This window comes from Poecilia reticulata, chromosome 15 (assembly GCF_904066995.2).
Source record: "Poecilia reticulata chromosome 15, P_reticulata-male-v2, whole genome shotgun sequence".
Taxonomy (NCBI): domain Eukaryota; kingdom Metazoa; phylum Chordata; class Actinopteri; order Cyprinodontiformes; family Poeciliidae; genus Poecilia; species Poecilia reticulata.
In genome coordinates this window covers 20,619,465-20,641,517 of record NC_088844.1, presented here as the reverse complement: position 1 = coordinate 20,641,517, position 22,053 = coordinate 20,619,465, and the positions used below count along the sequence as shown (strand labels likewise).

Sequence of the window (22,053 nt, the reverse complement as noted above, 5' to 3'; positions counted from 1 at the left end):
GTGACAATAATTACGAAAATAAAAATTGATTTGTGGGGCAAAATCACCACCTCTTCTTTTCAAAATTTGTTTTAGACAAAAATAATCACTTTTAGGGGAAAAAAAATTACATTTTCTTCTAAAAATAAAGCTAACGATGCATTATTACTTCTTCAAAACTTAAATGACATTTAAATATTTGCAAAATGTGGTGTGTTTTGCTTTAGCTGTTCTTAAGACTGAAATACATTTAATGTCAGCAACTTTTAAGAATCGGATGAAAGTCCATAAACTCGGACATTTAATGCAGGGATATGGGGAAAAAAACAAGGTTGCCATCTGAAAGTGGCCACCAGGTGGAGCAGTTGAGCGCAGAGTTTTATTGGCTTTAATTACTGTCAGAGTGTATCAGTAATAAAGGAGCTGAAGTTGAAAATTTCAACTTGAAATTAAGTAAAGACTAAAGCTTTTGAGGGACAAAAATGATGGCGTCTGTGTAGCTTCATTGTTTTTAGTTGTGTTCAGCGGTTCCTCAGTCCCGCCTTTATGGACCACATCTGCGGTGACGTCCCAAACTCTGAACTTTTCTCTCCAGCTATGCAGCCCTTCAGTCAACAGCTCCACTCAGACAGCGTTGAACCCCCTGCTCTGGGAGATGTTGTCCTTTCTCGGAGCTGAACCAACGCGGTCTGCGTGTATTTGATAACTTTTCTTAGCTTGCTGCCGCCGCGCTACCAAAATATTGCTGATGGAAAAGATGTTAAACTCTGGCTGGTTTGTTGTTGTTCGCCTGGTGGTCACAGCCTGTCTTCTGCCGAGCTCTCTCAGCGGTAAGTTGTTTGTTTTTCTTTGGGGGAGAATACGTTTTCCTGAGCTACTTCATGGACCCTGAAGTAGCCATAGAGGTAATCTCTTGATTTAAAGCTAAAGGCAGGACTCTTCGCTGGATAATGCTGCTCAGGTGTGATTAAATTCAGATTTTAATGGGCATATAAAGCATTTAAGCCCTTCAGGAAGCCTTAATTGATTAGATTAGTCTGGGTTTGTAGGCTGCCTGGCACAGTTTATACAGGTTAGTGCGGTACAAAGTACGTCAGTTTCTGATAAGACATAAGCTGTAGTAGATGAGTAAATCAGACTGAAACAACTTTAAATACTATGTATAGATATTTACTTAGGAAAGCAGTGAAGCCCTTAAGCTTTTCACTTTTTGTCACATTACAACTACAAACTTTAACATACTTTATTGGGATTTTATGTTTAGTTCATTGTGTGTAATTGCAAAGGTGAAGGGAAATTTGCATATTTCTACAAATAAATATCTAAAAAGTTTGACACTGCATATTTTACCCGTTCTTTAAGCACAGCCATTTTGGACGTAGAGTGAATGTGATCTTATTGGATCTAAAAGTCTGAATTTTTACTGGGCCACTCTAACACATAAAAGCTTTGACAAAAGCCATTCCATTGTAGTTCTGGTTCTGTGTTTAGGATTGTTGTTCTATAAAAAGTTCATAACTACCTCAGATTGTCAGGATTATCCGTTTGTCACATTTATATCCAGCACAGCATCCCCACATCATAATGCTGCTTTCACCGTATGTCACTATAGGAATGTTGTTCAGGGAAATGCGTAATCTTGGATTTCTGCCACACAGTGTTTTGAATGAAAGACAAAAAGTAAATATTCGATCCCATCTCATCAGAATACCTTGTTCCACATTTTCTCCACTCCACACATGGCTTGTTACAAACTGCAGATGAGACTTCACACGATGAATGTTTTTTTGGTTTTTTTTTGCTGGATTTATGACAATCCCAACCAGTAATTGTTCAGAGGACTTTAGATTTTAATTTGTAAAAATATTTGACAACCGTCTATAATTATTATTTCACTTTACAATCATGAGCTGCCAAATGAAGCCGATGTTTCTGGCTGGAATGTGATCAAATTTAGGGAGTATATAATACACTACGTTTAAAATACTGGTGGGAATAAAAAAAGAACAAGAATAAGAGAAGAAAATAGAAATATACATTTTATAGAATTAAATAAAGTGTTTTTCAACAACTATGAAAGTAAAAGAAAAACAAGTATAATATATTAGTACAGTAAAATTTTGTGATTAAATGTGCACCGCAGCAAAGCAGCTTTTTTCTCCTGTCTACTGCTAATGTCACATGGTTCAGAGCATCCTAACATCTCGCCCTCTCTGTGCACAGTTCAACAGTTCAACGTCCGCAGACCAACCAGGAGCTCAGAGCCTGCTGTCATTCCACGCCACGTTTCTCCGGTTCACCTGAGCAAAGATCAGCTCAGGCGGCTGCAGTTCAAGCCCACCGTCCACTCCATCGAGCTGTCAGAGGGCCACCAGGCTAAGTTCAACTGCTCCGTCGACATCCCCGATGCGAGGCTGGACCCCTCCATCGTCTGGAAGAAGGACGACAAGGACCTGTCAAATGACGAACACATGGCAATCAACGAGCTCCAGGCCTTCACAGACGGAGTCACAACTCTCATCTCCACCGTCATGTACGTTGCACTCTGAGATGAAAGACGAAAATAATGGATTACGAGGCGGGTAGGAAGATTAATATGTCACTATGTGCTGCGTTACAGCATTAAAAAGGTACAGAGAGCAGATGCTGGAGAGTACCACTGCACAATGAGCGTCAACAATGAGACAAGGAGGTCTCAGTCCATCGTTTTAGGGGTGGAAGGTGGGTTATAATAAGATTGTAAAAACGGATGCTTCTGTGCCAGCACAACTTTACTTCAAGTGTACAAATATATCAACACAAAGATATGTTTTGTGATTTTATGTTTTTGCAGTGTGATCGATTTTTGTGCCTTCCCCCCCTGCAGGTCTGCCAGGATTTGTACACGAACCAGAGGACCTGAATGTGACCAGGAATGCAAATTTCACGCTGACCTGTGTGGCAAAGGGACCTCCAGAACCGGTTTCTATCCGCTGGTTCAGTGATGGAAAACCTGTTGAGGGAAAAGAAGAGGAAAAGTCTCCCAGCAGCTTAACTGTGGAAGGTAAACCCCATCAGCATGCAGTCCAGTCAGTCTGCTTTATGTTTCCCTGAGTTGTGTGATGATCAGCCTCTTCCTGTTCTAGCTGCTCTCCTTATATTCTATCTAATGAAAGGTTTTAATATGACAGCAGAATATCTTGGTGACTCTGAATGTGTCAGAAAATACAGATTGTGATTTATCCCTTTCTTGACTTTTTTTAAATTAGAACATTTAAATCCAGCATTTATTTAGAAGCTCTGATCCGTCCATATAAATTAAACAAAAACATGTTTTAATGAACCTCTAGTCGTTGGTTTCCAACCAGTCAAATCCAAATGACTTTTTAAAAGGATACCCTGGTTTCTATGAGTGCGATGTAATTAAACCAAAACAAGCTGTAAAACCCTTTAATGATATTTAGCTGGTTTAGCTTTTAATTGTTCCCTTTCTGGAACTCAGTGTAGAGACAACTCAATCATCAGCACATATAGATATCCAACGTTTCTGGACAGCAGCGTTTAGTCCCTACCCTGTCCGTGGTTTCTGTTCTGCCTCGTGTCTGCTGCCTCAGCAGCTGCACCTTGCTTACGGTAGTCAGATTCCTCAGCACGTCGCTCTGCAGCGCGGTTAACAGTGGTCATTCACGCGCGGTTGACGCTTTTTGTAACGCTGCTCAACCAGTGCAACGTTGGAGAAAGAGCTGATTGCTGGAATAGTACACTTCCTGAAAGCTTCCTGAGACCATGCTTGACGTCAGTGCATGGTTAGCTTATGGGAAACTTGTGCAATAACGTGTAAATAAGATTAAAGTTTTCAATGGGAAGAGGGCATGGAAATTACCTGAGCCTTGAGGGGAGTTTAATGTTTTGGCGTCTTGTTAATTAGGAAGCTTTCAGATGCAGCAGCTGGTAGATTTTGTTTGCTGCATGTGTTTTCCTGCTTTGTGTCATGAAACCAACTCAGTCAGTCAGCTTCTAGGTTTATCACGTTTTTAAGAGACGTGTAGGAGGTGGCGACAGCCTGTCCTTTTAACGTCTAATAAGACATCAAAAGTATGCGACTGTAGTTGCTTTACAAGAAACTTCAACAAGTAATTCATCACAGTTTGAGGGTGTTTGTGTTTAACTGGTTTCTCTTCATCCCCCCAACATTTCTCAGGGTGCTATGATACATTAGTGATCTTCCTGGGAATACCACAACTCTCAGTGCATTTTACTGGGATTTTAGAGTCTCGTAACTTGTAGAACTTTATCCCTAAATGTTTTGTCACCAGGCCTCTGCAGAGCTGAATCACCTGCTGATCATTTGATTCAGATGTGTTGGACAAGAGATGCATCCAAAGGTTACAGGATAATGTCTCTTGAGGACTAGATTTGGGCAACCCAGTGATACATCAACACTAGCTGCATTCCCATTAACAATAAAATTCTCCAAATTGAAATTATGGAAGTAATTTTGCTAAATGGAAATTTGCTCCAAAGTAAGAGGGGTTTGTTGCTCCAATGCCTTAATAAGTCGCCAACGTCTTCTCTGACGGCTGATAGATGATGAGCGCTAGCCCCACGGCTGAACTCTGAATATATGTCATGTAACTGGAACTTGTTGTGTGAACAAGCGTATTCACATGTGATTTAAATTTTCTTTCTCATTTCATGGACACCGCAGTTGTAAAATGTAGTTTTTTGGCATTAGCAGAATATCGACAAATATTTGCACACATTTGTAATGGAAAAACAGCAGTAGTAGCTCTGAAGAGCAAGTAAGATGACTTGCGCTTTTCAAATATTTCGACATATGTATGTCTGAAAAGTGTAACAGGCACAGTTTTAAGCTTTTCTATACATTTGCATTCTGCTATCTTGAGTAAATACTTTGAAGAACCAGATGAAGCATTTTGGCCTCTCTACCACCTTTGCACATCTAGAAATGAAAAGTTTAACCATTTTTATTCACAACATAGCTTGGTTGAATTGGATGGAGACCATCTATGTACAGATATTTTCAGTTTTTTTCCCATAGATTCTCAATCAAATTTCGAGCTGGACTTGGACTAGGCCATTCTAACATAAATATGTGTCGATCTGAATGCACTGATTATCAAAAGAACCTCTGATTGCCACGTATTCTTCCCATCAGCTCTGTCCAGCTTCCCTGTTATTGCTGAAGAAAAACATTCCCACTGCATGATGCTGCCACCGTCATGTATCACAGAGTGCATGCTGCGTTCAATGTGATGTGGAATGTTGGTTTTTCACCACATTCCACATCAATTTCTGTATTCAAGCCAGAAATCTCGGTTTTGGTCTGATCTGACAGCAGATGTTTTTGTCCCTCACATGACCTGTGACTTTGTTTCAGCGATGGTTTTCTTTCTGCCACTGCTTGCTAGATTTGGGGAAGCCACTTTAGCAAAGCAGTTTATGTGCATCATCAGGTCTAAGTCAGCTTTTTTTCAATTTTGCAGTCATTCTTTATTTTCTAGTTTTAAGAGTCTGATTGATTTGAGAGTTCATTTTTACCTTCAAAACGGTCAAGGAACATTTAATGTCTGATATTAAGCTGGAAATTAGATCTGATTTTTCAAGCCCTTCCTCTGGACACATTAATAAACCAGGTTTAAATTAATGACCAAGTAACAGCGAAACACTAGATTACATACGGAGGAGTCACTCAGATCAATTTGGTTGCAGCAGAGTTAGACTGAAGGCTTGAAGTACAAAGCAGTGGGTTGAAACAGCCGTTTCAGAGATACGACCATAGACAAAGCACTGATGGCACATTTTAGTCTATGTCCCTGCAGAAGTTAAGTGAAATCTGTAACTTGTGATAATTACGACGTAAAAAACCAGAAGTTTCTGAAGTGTATGCTGCAGAATTTATCGCTACATTTCAAGAAAAATGAAAAGACGAGAAGTGTGAGAGCACAGAGTAAGAGAGCGCAAAACAAAAGTAATAAAAACACATGTACCCTATCAAATTTAGCTGAAATATTGCAAAACTGCAGCAAATGAATTTAATAACAATTGAAGTGAGCAACCATACTGAGTGAATGTTATTTTTTTTGTGTGTGTCCCTCAGTTTTCTTTGAGTCTGATTTAAAGTTGTGAATTCTTTGACACAGTCAAGGTCAGAAGAGTATCTGCTAGAAGGAAAACAGAGCTGAGAGAGCAAACCAAATGACCGCTTTGCCTGTGACTTCTGGGCCACTTTAGACAAGTTTCAGGGCAGCGTTATTGGATATTGTTGTGGCTAAACTGGCTTCCATAGTCTGCTGGTTTCTACATGAGATGTGATACGACCTTTGTTATGACATCAGTGCAGCTGGGGATAAAATGCATATGGATAATTTTTACTTCTGTGGTTCATGCTGTGCATATATTTTTGATTGCTTTCCGTATGTTGACTCCTCAGTCTCGGCTTTGCTCTTGTGCCTCATTAAAAAGCTGCGGTTATCTGCATTACTCTGATGTTGTGTCCTGCTCTCTTGTCAACACAAAGTAATGTCCTCGAATGTTACACAAGAAGAGGAATACAGACATGTCTCAGTTTCCCAACACACATGCAGACTTTATGGACCCTTCTGAGAGTAAACATCATCAGAAGCATAAGATTTAATCCATAGGCTGTAGCTCTGCGGTTTGCTACAGGCGAAGCAGATCCACCATTGTCAGAAGCTGAGGGGTTAAAGGTTTAGAGTTGTGCTTTGGTCCGGCATGTGCAAGGGGCCTGGCTGTTCGGGGGTTGGATGTGCGAACAAAGGCCCCTTTCACAGGACGGCCCACTGCCCGGTAAAGAGAGGCAGAACACAGAGGCTGGCAGGCTGCAGGCCGAGCTCTGTGCAGGACCAAACACTGGCAAACGAGCTTTGCTGCAAACTCAACCTCATTGTACATAATGAGTAATTAAGGGCCTCTCATCAGAAACAAATTTGGTCTATTGATGTAATTAGAGTGCTGTCAATACAGTTGCAAAATACGATTTGCATGATTTCAAAAAGTTAGAATTGCAGTGCAGGCTCACTGTCATTCATAACGTTTGTTGTTAAATATGGAGGCTTTTCACAACGATCTACAGATCAGACAAGTCCGTTCTAGCAGTTTCTCAGTTCCCACAGGTATTTGGAGAGTTTCTGGGGTCAAACTGTGAAAACTTCCTTGAATATAAGAGTGTGGCTGAGCCTCGTGACCAAAAGAAGATGATCTAGTGATTTTAGGATCTGGTTGTTCTAGTTTTATGAAATGAATTACAGAAAGCAATTTTTGTTTTCTTTTCCATATTTGGCATTAATTAATTGGCAGAATCAATCCATCTGTGTGGAAAAATACGTATTTAAAAATACATTTTTAGCCTTCAGATGGATGTGAAGCTTTTCTCACCTGGAGGCTTTACCACTGTAAGGAGTAAAGTCTGAACTACTTTACTTTGCAGCTTTAACTATGTTAGAATTGAGTATACCCATTATCTGAGATTAAAATGCTCTAAAAGTTTATTACAGACAGAAGTGAAAAACACTGGGAATGGACTCTGTTGTAACCTGGCTGTGTAGCTTGTGACTGGATTTGCTCCCTGAATAGAAAATGGAAAAACAGCCGACATCCCAGGCTGCTCAGGGAGCTGGAGGAAACCCAAACCTGAAAATTAGAGGGTGCTGGATGCATGTTACACGTCGCGCTGTTTAGCTATTCTGGCTCACTCTGATCCTCGTCCCAGTTCCCTTGTGAGGAAAAACCCAGAGATGTGTATGTTTTTCTGTGTGTATTATTGCTTTTGTTTTGATTGTCTTCTAGAGTACAGTGAAAGCAGAAATGACAACACATGACCCTGATACATTTCCTTTTTCCAATAGATACGTGACTAAAATCATACCTTTTTGTTTTCATTTGTATTCATCCCACGTGAGTCGATATTTTATAGAAACACCTTTGGCTGTAAATATCTCTTTATCAGATTTACACGTCTAGAGACTGAAATGCTTCCTATTCTTGAGCTCAGCCAGACTGGGTGCAGAGATTTAGGGTTGAACTTTGACTCACTCATTCCAAAATGCTGAGCATGTTTTGATCTAGCAGGTCTTCTTCAAGGAGTGTCCTGTGATTTACGAAGACACAGAACAGCTGTATTCCTATTCATTTTATTTAGTCATCTGAGTAAAAGCACAGCAAACTTTGTCAGTTGTGAACTATTTGAAAGCTACGTAGAATTTTTTTTTCTGCTTCACATTTAAGTGATACTTTATACTGATTGATTAGCGTGAAAGATTGATCCACAGTTCAAGGCTGAAGAAAATGCCCAGATGGGTGTTCTTGCCTTCAAAAACAATTTAATATCTGATACATTTACACTGATGCATCAATCTGCTTTGCAAAAGGAAGGTTAGGTGCACAATTTCAGTCGTTTTCCCGGTGTTTTCAGGCTGCTCTGGGATGAGCTTTGTGACAATGTTTCCGAGACATAGATGCTGGAAAACATTGCACAAAAGGGACATTATTTCAGAGTCCTAATCTAGCCTAGCCTGGCTGGGCAGCTCTGAGGCTGTTGAAAGAGAACAATTGCGCATCCAGGAAAAAAAAACAAAATAGAGCCGATTCAGATTGGAAAGGTCTGACTGATGTCTGCTTCCAAGAGAATTTGACTTGTTGGCCAAAATCTAGAGAGCAGAGACAATGTTTCTCGCTTGTTCTTACTCCAAGGTTTTTCACACCATTGTCAGAAAATACTACCTGAATTCTGCAACTTTGTTGAATTTACTCCTCCATTTGCAGGTGTGGACAAGCCAACCCACTACAGCTGCGAGGCTCACAACGCAAAGGGAGTCTCTACGTCCAGAGAAGCGACTGTCAACATCAAAGGTAAAAGGCAGAGATTTTTAGGGATGTTTTGGATGCTCTTTGTATGGATTTTAATCACTTTTATTGGTGTTGCTTTAGTTTTTCCCAGTCCTGTGACTAATCTTACGGTGACGGCTAAAGAGTCCAACAAGCTGATGCTGAGCTGGATCCCTGGACATGACGGCTTCTCTTCTATCACCAGTTGTCACGTCAGGGTAAGTCCCACACGTGGAGAAAATGCTGCTGCAGTTTCTGATTGCTCACCTGATCTCTGCTCCATCCAAGGTCAAAGAGATGAGTCAGAGGAAAGGGGAGGTGACCATAACCAGGCTCGATAACGTCACAGTGCCGCCTTTCCCCTGTGAAGTCTCCGGGCTGAAGGCTATGACGTGGTACAACATGAGCGTTTCCTGTAGCAACGAGCTGGGAGCGTCTCCGTTCTCCAAGTGGATCCAGAACAACACCACAGAGGGAGGTGTGTCATGAGTTCAGCTGGGGCTGAAACAATTCAACAGACAACAGATTAATCATAATTAATTAGTTTTTGAAATAATTGTCAACTAATTAAGTACTCAATTAATTATTGCCTAGAGTATACAATCTCTAGTTAATGGAAAAAAAATTATTCAGTGACAGAATAACAGCAGTAATTAAGCCAAACCTGCACAAAAATATATACGTTTTGAATTTAAGATAAAAAATTGTTTGTCTGCAAACCCAGAGCTCTTCAAGTGGGAATCTGGGAGTAGTGATGGACTCTGACCTGAATCTTCAGAACCACATAAAGACAGTCACAAAGTCGGCCTTCTATCACCTGAAGAACATCACCAGGATTAGAGGACTAGTGTCTCAGCGAGATCTAGAGAAACTCATCCATGCGTTTATCTTTAGTTGCATTGATTACTGCAGCAGGGTATTTACAGGTCTGTCCAACAAATCCATCAAACAGCTGCAGCTGATCCAGAACGCTGCTGCTCGTGTTCTCACTAAAACCAGGAAGATAGAGCACATAACACCAGTTTTAAAGTCCCTACATTGGCTCAGTGGAGCTCAGAGAATATGCTAACAACTACTGTTGTTAGTTTATAAATCATGAAAGGTTTAGCACCACAATACATTAAAGATCTGCTGTTTTGAATTTAAGTTGTTGTATCAACCTTCCAGACCCCTCAGGTTCTGGATCTGGTTCTACTCTTCAGCCCCAGAACCAGAACCAAACGAGGAGAAGCAGCATTCTGCAGCTTCTACGCACCACAAATTTGGATCAAACTTCTAGAAAACTGTAAAACAGCTGAAACACTGAGTGCCTTTAAATCACGACTAAAAACCCACCTGTTTAGAGTTGCTTTTGAAACATAATCAATTATGAATTTAATGATGGCCCTTGACTTTAGGGCTGTTGTAAACGATTATTTTAGTAATCAAGTAATCTATAGATTTTTCTTACGATTAATCGGATAAAAACAATTATGAAATAAAATATTGGTAAATCTTCCATAACACCAGTGTTACTATCGGATATCAACATCAGTCTATTTTTTCAACATTTGAGCTTCCCTACCAGTTACTTTTTTGTAGACCAGGGGAGCAATACGGGATATTTACGGCTCCTCCGTTCAGAAACTCATCTACCAGCCATGTTCTGCCTCCCGTTTGTTCAGACCCGGATGATATAAGTTTATTGTGGGGTTTGTCCGTAAAGCTGCTCTTACCCTGTAAGCATCAACCCTCAGCCGCCCGCCGTGTTCAGTCTCTCCGCTCACCTGTATAAATCCTCCTCAGCTTCTTCCCGCCGTTCAACCAGCAGCTCCGGAGCAGAAAGGCTGCCGAACTCCCGGCATCGCGCCGGTCATTTTAAGGATGTTTATTGGTCCCACAAAAACCGTGAAAACCCGGAATTATCACCAATCAGTAAAATCCCCGCGGGCCGAACTTGAAGATTGGACGTTATGCCGCTAACACGTAACTTCCGTCAACAACTCAGAGGCGGAAGTCAGAGCTCCGCTCAATGCAAATAATGTTCCGGCTGAAACACAGTGCGCTAAATGATAAAACATAAATTAACGAAGCTTCGAGGCAGGTCAATTTTCCTCGAGGAATTTTAATAATCGAGATACTCGAATCACTCGAGGAATCGTTTCAGCCCTACTTGACTTAATGTAATGTTTTGACTGTTGATTCTATGTTGCATGGCTTTGTGGTTTTGTTTATGATGTAAAGCACTTTGAAATGCCTTGCTGCTGAAATGTGCTGCACAAATAAAATTTGATTGATCATTTTAATTAAAGGAATGTTATGTTACTGCATTTTAGGCAACAAAAACTTATTTTCTTATTTCAAAAAGGAATTGAATTATTCACTTATGTATCTGCTTAATGTATTTCTGCAGAAAATCGGCAGTACTATGTTCCAATTTTTTTAATAGATTGCCAGAATAATCTATTACTAAAATAATTATTTCAGGAACAATATAATCCGAAATTTCGCTCGCAGGTTGACTCAAATCAAGGCTGAAATGGATTAAAAATGAGAGCAATTCAATTTGGATCTATCACATCTTCAAGGAAACTGATTATAATTTGAGACCGTTCATGTATTTGCTCTCTATACCCTCAGAGTTATGTTTCTGCCTCATCTCATCATTTCTCTTTGGGTTTTAGGGATTACAACACTGTGTAATTAAACAGCTTCCCATTCCAAATGTGCTCAGCGTAAGCCTCCTGCTTATAACTGGAGTGTTCATAACTTACACAGCTACTGCTTGTAGAATTACCACAAGTGAATTCAGAAAAATGTGATATTCACTAAATCCGTTGTTGTCTTCATGGGTCACTCAGGAAATAGGAGGGGGCTGACAAAACAGAAAGTTCTTACTTGGGTGGAGCTCCTTTCAATTTCCTTCCTAAAGTCACTGCAGGGAATATTGTAGTTGAAAGACTTAATAGGACATTCCTGGAAGTCACCAAATACCAAACTGCATTCAAAACAATTTACGCATTTTAGGAAGCTCAATGTGGATCTTGTTTTGTTTTATTCCTAAGCTTCGGTCCTGTAAGAAGTCTAATAGTTTTGTTACAATGCTTTATTGCTGTCTTAACCACTTTATTTCTTTTTGTCATGCCTTCAGTGCCATCAAGTTACCCCAGGAATGTGACCGTGCAGCTGAATGAGTCACGGCTGGTTATCAAGTGGAAACCTCCGCCAGAGGACAAAATAAATGGCATCCTGCGAGGCTATGAAGTTATCGTTAAGCACGGGACAGATGAAGATAGGGTGAGTAAAATAAATTTAGCTTTTTGCTTTCTTTAAATTCCTTTCCCTATACATTTCCTGAGAATGGATCCAAGATTGAATCCATCCTCAAAAGTTTGAACACAAAAGTATAAAGATGGTTTCAAAGAAGATGATGAGAGTCACTGAAGCTATTTTGTCTGGAGAAAGTGCAAATGATTCCAGTCTCTGGAACAGATGTTGTTCCTCGTTTGTACGATAGCAGCTGTTCTTTATTGCCACAGATGTGATCTCACAGCTGCAAATGGAAAGCAGAGCGCTGTAAAGGAGGCCCTGTTCAAAGCACTCAGGAGGCAGCATATAATACACACTGAACTTGCTGTGGAGGCTGAAGTTTTGTCCTCTACAAAAAGCAGAGAAAGGTTGGTTAGGTCCAACTTTGTTCCCACGTCAACTCATGTGGCTCATCTGTCCACTAAGCCAATAAGTGCATGGAAACTCGTAGGAACATCGAGTAATGAACAAGTTCAATGAAAGTTGATGCTTCAGAAAAACCTGTTTTTTTCTTTGTTTTGTCAGGGTTGTTTGAAAAAAAAAGTACTTCCCTACTGTTCCACTTGTTTTCCATTTGGGGTTAATGGCTCCAACTTTGGTTTTCTGGAGTCTCAACGCCTTAGTAATGGCTTTGAATCATTTTCCTCACTAATAAATGTGAGTGAGTTTGATGTTTTATCCTACTTCGTGTTGTCAGACAGGCTCTGTTTAGATTCTACATGTGGTTAGAATCAGATCTGGTTATTGCAAGTGAAATCAAACTCATCTATGTGTGTTTTAATCTCAGGTGTTTAATGATTTAGCAAAGGATTATGGTTACTTTTCCACATACGGTCAGGCTGGTTTGGATATTTTTTCCCCAATAAATAAAATCGTCATTTGAACACTGCAATTTGTATTAACTGTGATATTTAAAAATGTGAGAGCCTGAAACATTTAAGAAAACAAAGGGAACAACAATTTTTTACATGACTTTACATTGTTTTAAGATGACTAAAAGTACAAACATGTAAAGGTGTGTGACATAGTGAAAACTTTGACCTGACTTGTGAAACAAGTATTGAGGACAAACTTCCTCATTACTTGTCACCAAGAGTTCAACTTAGGGTATTTTTTCCCACTTCTCTCAATAATTACAAAAGCTAAGAAATGCCACAATTTATTATTCCAAGGCCAGCCTTAAGATTGGTTTTAGTTTCATTATTTGTTTAATTCATACAGTGAAAGCAAATCAATCTGAGTCAGAATCTTAATAATCCTTCCTGTTAGCTAAAATTAAATCATCTATTGTTCAAAGTCTAACACTTGTCCATAAGCAGTCATACTCGTGTGTAAAAGGGCCCCGTAGTACAATACTGTTTCCTGTCTTTCCTCTATGGTTGGGAGCCAAAGGAAGTTGACAGCTTTTCAGTTTTCACGCTGGATATTTTTCTCCACTGGATACTGAGTCATCTAAGTGAAAGACATATGAATACAAGAGGTTGTGTACATCTATGGGCTAAATATCCTGTATGACAGCCGTTATTGCATCTTATTTAATCCTCAGTTATCTGGTTAGATGGGAACCATTGAGGTGGAGAAGTTTGGATAGGAGAGGGGAGATGAGGTTGAACCTGATATTTACATAAACTGCATTACCTCACATTTGGATGTTAAGTAAACAAAACTTTTTTCCAGGTTTAGGTGAATTGTCAAATGATTTCTACTTACAAAGTGTTGAAAATAATGAGTGACAGAGTTTTTTTTTCTTTTAAGATCCCATCCAAGATAAAACTGTCTTTTTTAAATTGTAGGTCTTAATGGTCAAATGTCCATTAAGATCCATTAATTCCCAGCTGTAAATTCCTGGCTGATGTTTTTCTTCTACATATTCAAATGATATCCTTTCAACATGATACCATCTTTTTTGTGAAATACACCAGTCCCTCCTGCAGCAAAACATCCACACAGCATGTTCCCAACCTCAGTTTCACCAAATGTAGCAACAGTCATAAAGACCAATCACTTTGTTTTTAGTTTCATCAGACCACAAGAGCTTCCTCTTAAATTAAAGTCTGTGTCATTGAGTGCATTTACATGTAATCTGGGTTTTTATGTTGCTTTTTGGCTAATGTTTTCTTCCTTGCCGAGTAGCGTTTCCGCTCATGTCAGTACAGCACTGACTTCATTGCAGAAAATGACCATTTCTTGCAATCTTTAGTTTAAAGACACATTTTACTCCTAAACCCATTCATTGTTTAAATCCCGTTGATGTAAACATGTGGAAATAAATAAGGTGGTAAAAATGTCTCTCTGTCTTTACCCTGACATTTATCCTTTATAACTAATTTTGGTAATACTAACCTAAAGCAGGAAAAGTTTAGTCTGATTTAATGAGGAAGAAAGGTTATGATCTTTTTTTACAGTGCAAGTAAATACACTTGTTTCAGAAACAACACCTCTTCTGACAGTTTGATGCTGCAAGAATATTTATTTGCACATTTTCCTCCATTAGATGTCACAAATATGTTCTCTCTCTATCATGGGTTCAGTGTCCTCCGTCAGCAATTTGGCAAAGCAAACCACCTCCAGATGGCACCATGCGGTGTTGTGAAATTTAGAGCTGTGTCCGTCACATGCTTCTTCACATTCAGCACAAGCTACTTCAGAGAATAAGTTTCCTTCCCTTTTTGAAAAAGAGGTTTACAATAATCCCCCATGAACACTTCTCAGGACTTTCCAAAAAGGTTTCATACTGGAAGTGCTTCAAAACACCTCCTCAAGTTAAAGTTTCTATGATGTATTATGTTTTTACTTTTAGTTTAATTTAAATGGTACCATTAAAACCTGGCTTTGTCTGCTGACTTAGCCATTGTTTTGGTTCCAGATATGTTTTAAAGAGTGGTACAGGTCTTCGTTATAGCTGTCTTGTTTTATTTTAGGTGCACACTGACAACACCACTACTTTAGTACCGGTGAAAGAATTCAACGCCACCTACCGCGTGGCGGTCGCTGCACGTACGCAGGCAGGGAGCGGCATGGTCAGCCCAGAAGTCCGGTTCGATGTGCCACCGTCGGACAGTAAGCAGCTCTGCTGTTTTTATTTTCTCATCTTGTCAATGTCCAACAATTTTTTTACTGATAGATTTGTGTTGTGTTGTGGTTAAAGTAAAAATTATGTAAAAATCACATTTTGCACATTTTTGTACTTCCATTTGGGTCTCCACAAATTCTAAAAACACCGAAAGCACTCAAAATAACACCCTGACAGTTTAATATTTTTTGGTGTCTGGAAATTGACTAATTAAAAAAAACATATTTGTAATGTCACAAATCAGCAGGTACTGCCCATCCTGTTGAAGCCCAGCCCGTCACCAAGCAAGCTATCCTGAGCTCCAGCACATTTAGTCAGCTGGTTTTACCACTGAAGTTGCTGTACAATGGCTGCTGGAATAAACATGTTGTTGATTTACCGGTCGAAACCACTTGCTCCATTTTTGCTGACTTTGCTTTAGGCTCTACTTTTGCTTTTCGAAGGTGTGCAGTTATATAATTGTTCATCTGTTTGAAGCCATGCTCACATACAAGTGTAAATGTTTAGTTGGGGGACTTGGCCAGCAGCAACTTAATTGGATTTAAAGTGACAAGAGCCCTAAAATGGCTCATTCTGAAAGGAGCTTAAAATAAGTTGAACTAAAGTCTGATTTGGTTAGATTTTTTTTGGATTAAATATTCAAATTAATTAATCAAATGTATCTTTTTCAGAGCTTTGATCTTAATTTTCAATGTTGTATTCTCATTTCAGCTTCAGGAGTGATCCCTACCTCCATCCCAGACACAGGCCTCCCACACCTCGCCTCGGTCATAATGGGCCTTTTTTTTGCCATCTCTCTTCTGCTGATTATTATCTTGGGGACCCTGTATGTACGGAACAAGACGCCCAGATCTTGTTTTGGGTATGCTGAATCTCCTACCTTTGCTTACTCCTACGTTTGCTTATATTTAGAAGTTGCCACCTATTCGTGTTACGTTTGAGTTCATTTTAGTTCATTTTTGAATAACATTTTTTAAGAAGGAACATGGGAAAAATTGAATAGATTAAGGCTTATCTTTTTAAACTGGATGTAGTTCCTGTTAGTCATCACAGTATGCTGATAATAATGGTGCAGCTGTGTGTTTTATATGGAAGCCATGACTCAGGGTTATGTTTCAGGAAAAGGACACGGGCAGCTGCACAGATAGAAAACAGACGATATCGTAAAGGAATAAACTGCCCAGATAGCTTCCTCACTACACTGACCATTAGATGTGAAGAATCCTGCCAAGTGTTTGTGTGTGTGTTTTTTGTTTTTTTCAAAATCCAATGATGTCAGTGGAAATATTTTTCCTCTTCTGTCGCCCTCTGCAGGTGGGAGTATGGAAGTGCAGAAAAGTCACATGCGATCATACAGTACACAAACCAGATATCATACAGCCGCAATGCAGCTGCAGTCACTTGTATGTTCTTAAATATTTCATTGAAATCAATAAATTTATTGATTTTTTATTTAAAATTTTTTATTTTTTTTATATCTGCATGTATTCAGAACAATAACAATGTAAAAACACACTTTTTTGCGCCTCTTTTGTTCAGTTGGGAATCTTGGTATAAGTGAAGAACTCCAGGTCAAACTGCAGGACGTCATGATCCAAAGGAGCTTGCTCTCAATAGGAAAAGTTCTTGGAGAAGGTTGGGGAAACGTTTCAGGGATGTGCAGGGCCACCAGAAAGTATTCACACCTCTTCAATTGTTTTACGACATCACTGTTTTTGTTTCCTTTTATAATATAACTACACAAAGTAACTCAAAAGGGGCAAAACAGAAACATGTTCTCTGACAGTTATGTAAATTTATGAACATTAAAACAGTTAAACATGGAAGTAAGACAATCTTTGCTATGACACATATAATAGAGCTCAGGTGCATCTAGTTTCTAGAGGATGAAATGAAATGCAAAATGTGTAGAAAAACCAAAAGGTGTGAATACTTCCTGGTGACCCTTTAATTAAAAATATTTAATATCACATTGCTTACACAGTACAGCCTTCATGAATGGGCTCTGTTGTTTTCCAGGTGAATTTGGCTCAGTTGTCGAGGGACGATTAAGAAGCTCAGATGGCACGTCTGTAAAAGTTGCTGTGAAGACAATGAAACGTAAACCTTATGATTATATAAAGACTTTCAACATTTATTGTCTTTAAAAATGAGGATGGATAAATATGTAACTCTTCTTTTCATTTCAAACAGTGGACAGCTTCTCTCACAGGGAAATTGAAGAGTTCCTGAATGAGGCGGCTTGCATGAAAGATTTCAACCATCCTAACGTCATCAGTCTGCTCGGTATGAGAACTGAATTATGTGGGATCTCACTGCTCTCTTTGCCTTTATCTGTTCTTATTTGGACATTTTCTGTGTTGACTTGTCCTTCTAAGGTGTGTCCTTGGAAGTTGGCTCTGAAAATTTTCCCAAACCGATGGTCATCCTCCCATTTATGAAATATGGAGATCTTCATAGCTTTCTGTTGCGTTCACGCCTGAAAGAGAGCCCCAGGGTAAGATTTCAGCCAACATTTAATACATGCAAGTTATGGTGAGGACTGCATTTTTAATTTCAACACCGTTGTCTATCGTTTTATCTTTTTGTGCACAGTTCTTACCAACTCAGACTCTCCTGAGGTTCATGGTTGACATTGCTTTGGGTATGGAGTATCTCAGCGGTCGTAATTTTCTGCATCGAGATCTGGCGGCACGTAACTGCATGTAGGTTTCTTTCTGTGAAATTTGCTTTCATAGAAAAATCTTCATTACTTAAGAGGTTTATTTGACTTAATTTTTTACTTGTCTCGCAGGCTGCGTGATGACCTGTCGGTGTGTGTCGCTGACTTTGGGTTATCAAAGAAGATCTACAGCGGAGATTACTACAGGCAGGGCAGGATAGCCAAAATGCCTGTGAAGTGGATTGCAGTGGAAAGTCTGGCAGACAGAGTTTTTACTGTAAAGAGTGATGTTGTAAGTATAATGTGGATCTTTTCCTGTAACAATGCTCCCTGAAAATCACCAGATAGCAACTAAATGGAGAACTAACTCAATGTGGAAATGTGGTTTTGCTTGTTAAAGCTTCCAAGTTCCTTTTGAAGGAAAGCCTGAATAGTCATTTGTCTTATGTCTTTATGTCAGGGTGAAAGAACTACTGACACATGCCAAGAATATTATATCGTGATTTTTTTTCTTTTAGCATTTTGTCAAATTTAAGAAAAACCCCAAAGAAAAAAAAAAACAAAAAACTAAAAGATTTAGACAAAAGAACAACTGCTTTTGTCAATTATAATCAGACCTAGCGCAAAGAAAGTAACCTGGGGGCCAAATTCTTATAAAGCCTTGAGATGAATTCATCCCTCCAACACAGGAGATGATATACAATATTTGAATGAGACAAGATAAGATCTTATAGATATGTTTGGAAATCATAACACTCTAGTTTCACAGAGAATAAAATGTGTTTAGAAGACTTATCAATGTGGAACTAAGGTCTGCCAGTCCAATTATCAGGTGCCACTCCCTGCAATTTTTCTGCAACAGATCTGAATCAAAAAGCGTCAGCATGTTTTACAGTCTACAGGTTCTTCTCAAAAAATTTGCATATTGTGATAAAGTTCATTATTTTCCATAATGTAATGATAAAAGTTAAACTCTTATATATTTTAGATTCATTGCACACCAACTGAAATATTTTGGGTCTTTTATTGTTTTAACACTGATGATTTTGGCATACAGCTCATAAAAACCCAAAATTCCTATCTCAAATAATTAGCATATTTCATCCGACCAATAAAAGAAAAGTGTTTTAATACCAAGAAAGTCAACTTTCAAATAATTATGTTTAAGTTATGCACTCAATACTTGGTTGGGAGTCCTTTTGCAGAAATGACTGCTTCAATGCAGCGTGGCATGGAGGTAATCAGCCTGTGGCTCTGCTGGGGTGTTATGGAGGCCCAGGATGCTTCGATAGCAGCCTCAAACTCATCCAGAGTTTTGTGTCTCTCAACTTTCTCTTCACAATATCCCACAGAGTCCGTATGGGATTCAGGTCAGGAGAGTTGGCAGGCCAATTGAGCACAGTAACACCACAGCCAGTAATACCAGTGGTTTTGGCACTGTGACCTGGTGCCACGTTGTGCTGAAAAATGAAATCTTCATCTCCATAAAGCTTTTCAGCAGATGGAAGCATGAAGTGCTCCAAAACCTCCTGATAGCTGCTGCATTGACCCTTCCCTTGATAAAACACAGTGGACCAACACCAGCAGCTGACATGGCTCCCCAGACCATCACTGACTGTGGGTACTTGACACTGGACTTCTGGCATTTTGGCATTTCCTTCTCCTCAGTCTTCCTCCAGACTCTGGTACCTTGATTTGCGAATGACATGCAAAATTTGCTTTCATCCAAAAAAATTACTTTGGACCACTGAGCAACAGTCCAGTGCTGCTTCTCTGTAGCCCAGGTCAGGCGCTTCTGCCGCTGTTTCTGGTTCAAAAGTGGCTTGACCTGGGGAATGAGGCACCTGTAGCCCATTTCCTGCACACGCCTGTGCACGGTGGCTCAGGATGTTTCTACTCCAGACTCAGTCCACTGCTTCCGCAGGTCCCCCAAGGTCTGGAATCGACCCTTCTCCACAATCTTCCTCAGGGTCTGGTCACCTTTTCTCGCTGTGCCATACTTTTTCCTTCCCATAGACTTTCCACTGAGGTGCCTTGACACAGCACTCTGGGAACAGCCTATTTGTTCAGAAATTTCTTTCTGTGTCTCACCCTCTTGCTTGAGGGTGTCAATGATGACCTTCTGGACAGCAGTCAGGTCAGCAGTCTTACCCATGATTACGGTTTTGAGTAATGAACCAGGCTGGGAGTTTTTAAAAGCCTCAGGAATCTTTTGCAGGTGTTTAGAGTTACTTTGTTGATTCAGATGATGAGGTTAATTGCTTGTACAGAGAACCTTTTCATGATATGCTAATTTTTTTAGATATTAATTTTGGGTTTTCATGAGCTGTATTCCAAAATCATCAGTATTAAAACAATAAAAGACCTGAAATATTTCAGTTGGTGTGCAATGAATCTAAAATATATGACAGTTTAATTTTTATCAATACATTATGGAAAATAATTAACTTTATCACAATATGCTAATTTTTTTAGAAGGACCTGTATGCATAATGCTGTTTTTAATGCTTATCAGATCATAATGTGATCCCAGTTAGCAAGAAATAATGTTTTGCTTTTTAAAATGTGTGCAGTGGGCATTTGGTGTTACCATGTGGGAAATTGCTACGCGAGGCATGACGCCGTACCCGGGAGTCCAGAACCACGAGATTTATGACTATCTTGTTGAAGGCCACAGACTGAAGCAGCCGCCTGACTGTTTGGACGAACTGTGAGTGTTTCAGTAGGATGCTCCACAAGTTTTCATTCATTTTATTTAAAGGGAAGAATACATTTTATTGTGTTTTTCATTTACCTCCTCAACAACAAATTAAATGTGCTCTATTTGTGTGTTAGAATACTTATAGACAACTATGACTTCAGTTTTCCTGTATATTTTAGATGTCTTTACTGGCATAATTCCCACTGACTAGCAATATTATTAAAGAATTTTTTAGAGGATCCAGGACAACAGACAATATTAACGTTTTATTTAGATTGTTTTCAGTTGTGCTTGTGGTTCACTAAAACAGGAACTTGATAGTGTGTCCCTTTTTTTTCTCTTTTGCTCTTATCTAGGTATGAGATCATGTACAGCTGCTGGAGAGCCGATCCGGTGGACAGGCCGCTGTTTCCTCAACTCCGGGAAATGTTGGAAAAGCTTGCAGAAAAACTTCCTGAGAGTTCTAGTAGGGAAGATATTATTTATATTAACACCAGCTTTCCTGAAGAGGACCCCGACCGGGAGGAAATAACCACAGCAGAGATGGAGTTAAGCTCCTCCCCTTCCTGCAGCCATGAGGCAGCAGAAAACACAGTAGTTACAGCAGACATTCATGGGCAGCAGAGGGATGATGATGATGATGATAGAAGTGATCGTTACGTAGTGGTGGTCCCCGCTAACAACTCCCTGAGCTCTCCCACGGTGGACACGCCGCTTTTGTCGACGGATACTTTGAGTCGAGCAAATCGGGCAGCAGATGCGATGGAGCACAGTTCAGATGACACTTCATGCCTGTTAAAATGATTTGGAGCCTAAAATTCATCCGACTGAACAAACATCTCACCAAGGTTCACCAGCACTAACGGTTCTTCCTGTTTGCATCTCAAGCCCCTTCCTCGTTCTTTAAATGAGCAGTGTTAGCTTCACATTGTCAGCTTATTATATTTATGTCAACTCCAAACATGTTTCAGAACATATTCAGTAAGCCTCCCTGAGCTGTGAAACTCTTTGAGAAATGTGTTTCCATGTAAATATGGTAATGTACAAAATGTCTATAAAACAATCCTGCGTTGTAAAAATAAATTTTGTTGTTCATTTGAAACTAAATGATGTAGTTTATCAATGTGATGTTTAACGGAGATGATACATAATCTCATGAATTATTTACTTTAAATAAAAGGATAGACAGGTTTAATGTTTTTAAAAATCCCACATTTAGTTTTTTTTAATTTGTTGCATGTGAATTTTCTAATAAAGAAAGTAAAAGGACACTAAAATGTGGAAATGTAACATTAAGATTTTTTTTTCTATACTATACACTAAAAGTAGCAACAGTTTTTTTATATCTACACCTAATGCAAATTTTTTTTCTGCATGGTGGTATAAAGCTGTAACATACTCTTTCATTATGCTATGGCAATATCTTTGCAGAAGATGAATCAAAATAATTTGAGTCCAATAATGCAGCAATATGATTAATTTAGACTAGGGACACAGAAAACA

The 22,053-nt window shown here is 39.3% G+C and overlaps 1 protein-coding gene across 1 annotated transcript; it reads left to right on the top strand.

Annotated features, from left to right (window-relative positions):
* Positions 1 to 432: 432 nt before the first annotated feature.
* On the top strand, positions 433 to 21,657 carry mertka (c-mer proto-oncogene tyrosine kinase a). The gene is made up of 19 exons (XM_008429934.3): positions 433 to 809; positions 2,203 to 2,512; positions 2,600 to 2,700; positions 2,846 to 3,022; positions 8,764 to 8,850; positions 8,929 to 9,044; positions 9,115 to 9,304; positions 11,957 to 12,102; positions 15,036 to 15,174; positions 15,899 to 16,049; positions 16,502 to 16,590; positions 16,727 to 16,822; positions 17,207 to 17,287; positions 17,381 to 17,473; positions 17,566 to 17,684; positions 17,783 to 17,892; positions 17,982 to 18,141; positions 20,423 to 20,559; positions 20,907 to 21,657. The coding sequence occupies exons 1-19, from the start codon at positions 728 to 730 to the stop codon at positions 21,352 to 21,354; spliced, it is 2,832 nt and encodes a 943-aa protein (XP_008428156.2). The 5' UTR covers positions 433 to 727; the 3' UTR covers positions 21,355 to 21,657.
* The last annotated feature ends 396 nt before the right edge of the window (positions 21,658 to 22,053 follow it).